The sequence below is a fragment of the Toxorhynchites rutilus genome, chromosome 3 (genome assembly GCF_029784135.1).
Source record: "Toxorhynchites rutilus septentrionalis strain SRP chromosome 3, ASM2978413v1, whole genome shotgun sequence".
Taxonomy (NCBI): domain Eukaryota; kingdom Metazoa; phylum Arthropoda; class Insecta; order Diptera; family Culicidae; genus Toxorhynchites; species Toxorhynchites rutilus.
Window position 1 is genome coordinate 316,936,686 of NC_073746.1, and position 7,297 is coordinate 316,943,982.

The window sequence follows — 7,297 nt, forward strand, 5'->3', positions numbered from 1 at the left end:
TGTTCTGATTATGTTCAGGAAAAATCCGCTCGACAGCTGTCGAGGAGTGATAGGCATAGGCATGAACACAATAAACGTTACAAACAAGGCATCGAAGCACCGAAAATACGAGCGAACCGTTAATTCTTTTTAGACATCCGATTTTTGTCCACCAATCCTGCACATGCTCGTTTTCCGAAACTGTGTTTCCTTACGGAGTAATTTTACCTTTAGGGTACGGAGTTCATTCTTCAGATCGTGTATATTCCCCTGGAAAAGCGTCTAACATAACGTAAATGCCTATAAAATTAAAAAATTTCTGAGATTTAACATTGCGCGAAAAATTGAGCGTCGGATCATCAAAATCGATTTTTTTTCTCATTTGTTTGAACAGCTCCACGAAAAAACTGCGACAAATTTCCCTCAAAACGATCTGCCTTTCGCTGTCTGTATGAGTAATTTCTAAGTCCGGGTTTATTTCAACTAATTTTAATTCCGATATAATAATTTTATTTCTGATATCACAACACAGATGAGACACTTTCGATGATGTTTTACGCTATCTAACTTGAAACAGAGTAAGAGAGTGTGCTGGATATCTCATCGCTTTATATAGGGCAGATTTTCTGGATTTGCTTCTATATCCTATCCTTCGAGACAATACGATAGGGATTAGATGGGAATGACCTACGCTAATCCTCTTGTTTTAAATGGATTGGGTTTTGGGTACATACAATGCTTATAATTGTTGTATGGAATGATACTGATGTGGCGTGTGCCGCAATATATAGATACAATGCATAATAACGTGACGTGTGCCGCAACATATGCCGGGCCCTGTTGAAAGATTGTGTCTGAACTTTCAACCATTCATACATAGGCAGGAAGTGATGGTTGCCGATTGCGTTGCCGATGAAATACTTCGTGACGCACTCGTCGATCTTCGTTGTTTGTTTTGACTGCATTCTCCGTCGTCCCGGTCGTCTCCGTTGTCTTGTCTCGGTCGTCTCCGGCGTCTCCATCGTTACCATGGTGGCTGCTTCTGACGTCATCACGGGAATCCCCAAGCAAAGGCTCGTTACTCGAATCGGTTCAAAAGATAGGCAGGACGGTGACCCGGCGTTGGGCGTACTCGTGGTTGTGGGTTGGAGTAGCCATTGATGAATCCAACGTACATGTCAGAGGACGAAAATTCATTAAGTTTTTTGCAAATTCATTATAAAACATTACTTACAGGGCTCGGAGACCCGCAGGTCTCCGATCGGTGCACAGTATGAACATACTGTGATGGAAGGACTCGAAATTCATTCGAGCGTAGGTTCAGTGTGTTGTTGACGTACAGGAAGCACGCATATCTTCGAGATGGAGCGTCGATACTCTCCAGTTGCTGTCCGTACGGTAACGACGCGTATATGGTTGTCATCACCGCGAAAAATGTCGGTTATCCTTCCGTACTTCCACTTTAAAGGAGGCAGGTTATCCTCCTTCAGCAACACCATTGTACCTTCGGTGACATTATTCCGGATCTGTGTCCATTTTGTGCGTGGATGGAGGCCGGACAGGTAGTCGGTGAACCATCTCTTCCAGATACGACGGAGCAACTCCTGATTGTGCTGCCAGCGATCGAGCCGATTCGGAGGAACTTCTGAAAGGTCAGGCTCGGGAAACGAAGTTAATGGACGATGCACGAGGAAATGACCAGGCGTTAGTATTTCCAAATCATTGGGGTCTGTTGTGAGCGGGGTCAGCGGTCTTGAATTAAGGCAAGCTTCAATACGAGCTAATAAAGTGACGAACTCGTCCTGGGAGAGGATTGAATTCCCTATTGTTGTTCGAAGATGACGTTTGAGAGACTTGACCGCCGCTTCCCACAACCCCCCAAAGTTTGGACTGCGAGGAGGTATGAATTTAAAATCAATTCCTTCGTTGGAACAAACATTCGAAACATCAGCTTGATGTTGTTGCGAGTAGAACTGTATCGACAGTTCTTTCAGTTCTCTGGCTGCGCCTTTAAATTTTTTGGCATTATCGCATAGAATTACATTCGGCTTTCCTCTGCGGGCGATGAATCTATGCAGCGCTGCTATGAAGGCTGCGGTTGATAGGTCGTACACCAACTTCACATGGACGGCCTTGATGACGAAACACACGAATAATGCAACATAGCATTTGACAGGGGCAGTTTTACGCATTCTGCGATAGCAGAAAGGACCACACAGATCTACGCCTGTGTTGAGGAAAGGCAGCGTTGGTGTCACTCTTTCAGGTGGTAAGTCTCCCATTAATTGGTCGAGATTATGTGGCTTACAGCGGTAACAATTTATGCAGTTATGTACAATTTTCCGTGCGAGATTGCGAATTCGTAGTGGCCAGTACCTTTCTCGAACGCATGCTACCAACAATTGTGGACCAGCATGCAAGTTTTTGAGGTGATAATGCAACAAAATGCATTCGGTAAGTGGGTGTCTAGCAGGAAGAATAATTGGGTGTTTGCGATCTTCCGAGATAGCTGCGTTTCTGAGCCGTCCACCAACCCGCATGATTGAGTCAATTACGATCGGAAATAGTGATTTTAGTTCGGAGTTTTCTTTCACTTGACCATAATTCCGAATTGCTGCAATATCCTTGGAGAAAACTTCAGCTTGTGCTAAACGAACGAGTATTTTGGTGGCTTCATCCAATTCATTCGTTTGTAAGAATCCGATTTTTCTATTCATGGGAATCTTGGTTCGACAGTTCTGTATGAATCGATTCAAAAACGCTATAATACGGACTAGAGCCGTGAATGATGAACGAAGATAAAATATTTCGTTAGGAGTACATTGGCTTATGTGTAAAGCAATTGGCTTTTCTTCGAGAATTTCTGCGGGTAGATCTATGTTCGTTTTGTGGTTCAGAGGGGGCCAAAATCGAGATGATTGGCTCAACCAGGCAGGACCATGCCACCAGGATGCAGTGTCCTTCAGTTGTGCCGCATGCATTCCACGGGATATAACATCTGCAGGATTGTCGATGCCGGGAACGTGCGACCAGATACCATCGGCTGTTAGGTTTTGCACCTCTGAAACCCGATTTGCAACGAACGTCTTCCAACGTGAGGGAACGGCATTAAGCCAATGAAGTGTAATCATTGAGTCAGTCCAGAAAAATGATTTGGCAGTCAGTGGTAAGCTGCATTTGATTTTATGGTATAAGTGACTCAATAAAAGAGCCGACGATAGTTCCAATCTTGGAAGGCAAACTCGTTTCTGCCTTTTTGAATCTCCTAGAGGAGCTACTTTAGATTTGGCTGTCATCAACACTGATCGAATTCCATTTATTGATTCGGTTCTCAAATAAAGACATGCTCCGTATGCCTTTTCGGAGGCATCACAGAAGCCGTGAATTTCGATGACCGTTGGGGAGTCATTGCAGATTAACCAACGGGGTACGGAAATGCTAGATACATCTTCCAAATTGTTGCGGAATTCGACCCAGTAACGCTGCTTATCTTCATCCACAGGATCGTCCCAGTTCTTGGAGGATCGCCAAAGTGTTTGGATAAATATTTTTGCGAGAACTACAACAGGACCAATTAAACCGAGGGGATCATAGAGTCGTGCTGCATCCGAAATAACGATACGACGCGAGATGGATTTTGGTTGCGACCATTTAGGAACAGTGTAGCGAAATCTGTCAGAGGATGGTTCCCACTGTAAACCCAAAGTTTTGATGGGTAGAGGATTCGAATCCAGGTTGAATATCGAACGTTCGTCGTACAATTCCGATGGAATTTCGGAAAGTATGGTGGCGGAGTTTGATGCCCATTTACGTAAGCTGAAGCCGGCTGACTGCAACACATTTATTAAATCCTTGCAGAGTGTTTTTCCTTGTTCTTCGTCGTCTATTCCGCTCAACAGGTCATCCACGTTAAAGTCCTTAGCGAGGACCGAAGCGGCTAGAGGAAATTCTTCAGAATTTTGGTTCGATAATACTTGTAGACACTTGGTGGCCAAGTACGGGGCTGAAGCTGTTCCGTACGTCACCGTTGTTAGTTGAAAAGTGCGTAGCGGCTCTGTTGACGAAGACCGCCATAGTATTTGTTGAAGTGGGTAGTCTGAAGAGTGAATACGTATCTGGCGATACATCTTTTCGATGTCTGCGATGATTGCGAAACGATGTACTCGAAACCGGAGAAGTATGGAGAACAGATCGTCTTGGACGACTGGACCCACCATTAGAGCTTGATTCAACGAGATTCCGGTTTCTGTCCGACAAGAGGCATCGAAAACTACCCTCAGTTTGGTGGTAGTACTGTCTGTCTTTTCAACACCGTGGTGCGGTAAGAAATAGGTAGGATTAGATGATTTTATTTTTTCTACGTTTGTGATTTCTCTCATGTGATTCAACTTGAGGTATTCATCTATGAAGGCTGTGTACGCCTTTTTCAACGCAGGCTGCGTATCAAGTCGGCATTCCAAGGCAATGAACCTTCTAGTTGCTATCTCTTCACAGTTACCCAAACTAGCTAGTACCGAATGTCGTTTGGGAAGAGTAACCACAAATCGACCAGTATTAGTGCGAAACGTTGTAGCTGCAAAATGCTCTTCACACAAATTTTCTTCGACGGAATGCGTGCTGTTAGACCAGCAGGATTCCAATTCCCAAAATCGGGACAACTGATCATCAAGCCCATCGCTGCTGCATACATGAGCCACTATGGGGGCCTGGGCCGGATGTGAGTCATTGCCAACCTTCCCTGATACCACCCAACCGAGGACCGTATTTTGAAGGATCGCCTTTTCCGGAGATATTCTGGAGCATCCATCAAGTAATAAGTCGTAGTATTTTTCCATACCTATGAGTATGTCTATCGGTCCAGGTGTATCGAAATTTGGATCTGCTAGGACAATATGTGGAGGAAGATTCCAAAGCGAGATGTCGATATTTCTAGCTGGTAGATCACGGGTAATTTTTCGTAAAACATGACATGGTTCATTCATAACAAATTCTGTGCAGTGGGATCCCATTCGAACAACGACAGTATGATGTGAAACGATAATTGAGTTGCCTACACCACCGATCTCCTGACGATCGGGCTGGCGGTGCAACTTAAGCTTTTGAACGAGGTTCTCAGTAATGAGACTCAACTGTGAAGCAGGATCTAGCAATGCTCTGGCCCACTGCATTTGACCGTTAGAATTGTAAACCTTCACTATCGCTGTTTGTAGTAACACTGTTGCTGGAACTTTCCGATTTGTTCCAACCATTGTGGTGGAAGCGAGGCTAGAGACGGTGGCAGAGGCTGATGGCGTTTGGGTTAGCGAAGACGATACGGAACGTTGTTGTGAGTATTGGTTTGAAGAATTAGCCTGTGCTTTCTGATTCGTCGGTGCGATATTCTGAACGAGAGGTGTTGGTGGTTTCGACTGAGTAGGTGAGCGATCGCTGGAGGGTTGGTGAAGCATGGTGTGGTGTTTTTGATTACAGACTCTGCATGAACTGGACGTACAATTCCGAACTAAATGAGAAGGCGATAGACAATTGATGCAGAGGTTTTTGCTCCTGACATTCTCAAAGCGTTGCGATATCGATAATTTTAGAAAAACTTCACATTTGAATGGCGAGTGTGGAGATTTGGAGCAAAACGGGCAGGTGTAATTCGTTGGATTGGTGATGGTGTAAACGTTATTGAGCCTTGATTTTAGTGATCGTTTGTGTTCAATCTTGTGAGACTCCTGGTAACGAGAATTCGATGTTGGCAACGATTGTAGAACCGCAAGGTGGGTTTTAAGAAATGCGATTAATTCTCCGTAAGTGGGAACTTCATTTGATTTATTATGAGTTTCCCACTGTCTAAGCGTGGCGGCATCTAGCCGATCACATACCATGTGAGCCAGGATAACACTCCAGCCATCTGTTGGAACACCCATTTTATCGATCATGCAAAGATTGCGTTCAAAGTCATCTATTAATCGCATGAGGGATTCATAATTTTCCTTTCTCATGGATTCTATCGCAAACAGCGATTCAATATACGTTTTCACTATGAGCTTTTTATTGTCATATCTTGATTCCAATAAACTCCACGCTACTGAATAGTTAGCGGCGGTGAGCTCGACCGATTCAATCACCTTCCTAGCATCCTTCGCCAAAGATGCCACCAGATACGAAAACTTATCTATTTGGGACAATTGGCTATTCCCATCTATGATCGACTTGAAGGTATCTCTAAAAGTTATCCACTCTGAGACCGAACCTTCGAATGTGGGAAGTCGAATTTCTGGTAACTTAATTCGCGAAAGCGGAGAAGACGGCGGACACGAGACAGCAGAAACTATTGATTGGTCTACACTATTTGGCATCACGTTCGTTTTACGTAATTCGGTGGCGAGAAAACTATATGCGTAAATATAATCATTTTCGAATTGTTGTCGGATATTGCGATTCACCTCTTCACTCTTGATGAAAGTTTCATCCTCTGAATCGTCATCAGCTTTCTCACTTGATGATACTTCAATTTGAAGTCGATTCGTTTGGAAATCGTGATAAAGTGTTTCAACTCGCTGCTTCCATCCCTCCAGTTGATTCTTGTCTCGATTACTATTGTAATTCTCGATGTATTGTTTCAAATTGGTCATTGTGTCTAAGTAGAAACGCTCCTGGCGACTAAGCGCTCTCAAATTCGACATGTTCGGTAATTGGCAATTTGCTTTGTCCTGTTTTCGTAATCAATTTTTCTTGTATTAGTTAATGACCAATTTGTACAACACCAGATAACACCATGCAACAACACAACCAACTAACCAGGGATGAATGCTGGCGATCGAACTCGTCAGGTTAATCAAATGGATCGCTTGATAAATGATATAACGTGTCACGATTAAAACGCTTGACCTACTCTTTATTTCACCACTTATTTTCTCGTAATATTCTTCTCGAAATATGCAAAAGCATGCAGTACTTACGTACTCTTCTTCTGACGTCCGTTATGATTACCTCACAGCTTCCTTCAGATGATTTGATCGCAGCTTCCTTTTGATGGTGAGTGCTTAGATTCGCACACAATGCACGCAGTAACCCAAGCCAACTCAAGCCTTGTCTAGCACACGCGTCTAATTATGCGGGATCACAACGATGAAACAATACGATGAGTAATCGGAATTTGTTTGCGCAGGTTCGGTTGAGCACGTTTGTTGGAATAGATCACAATCGGCGGATACAGTTCACTTTTTGTCATGCCGCTTGGCATACGCAACGAAAGTTCCTTTTTACAGGTTTGATTAACTTGTTCACACAGTACTTGAATGCGAAAGTCACTACTAGAAATCACTCGCGA

General features: G+C 43.8%; 1 protein-coding gene across 1 annotated transcript; it reads right to left on the reverse strand.

The window, feature by feature from the left end:
- Positions 1-1,283: 1,283 nt before the first annotated feature.
- LOC129774466 (uncharacterized) lies at positions 1,284-6,650 on the reverse strand. The gene has a single exon (XM_055778207.1). The coding sequence runs from the start codon at positions 6,648-6,650 to the stop codon at positions 1,284-1,286; it is 5,367 nt and encodes a 1,788-aa protein (XP_055634182.1).
- Positions 6,651-7,297: the final 647 nt, after the last annotated feature.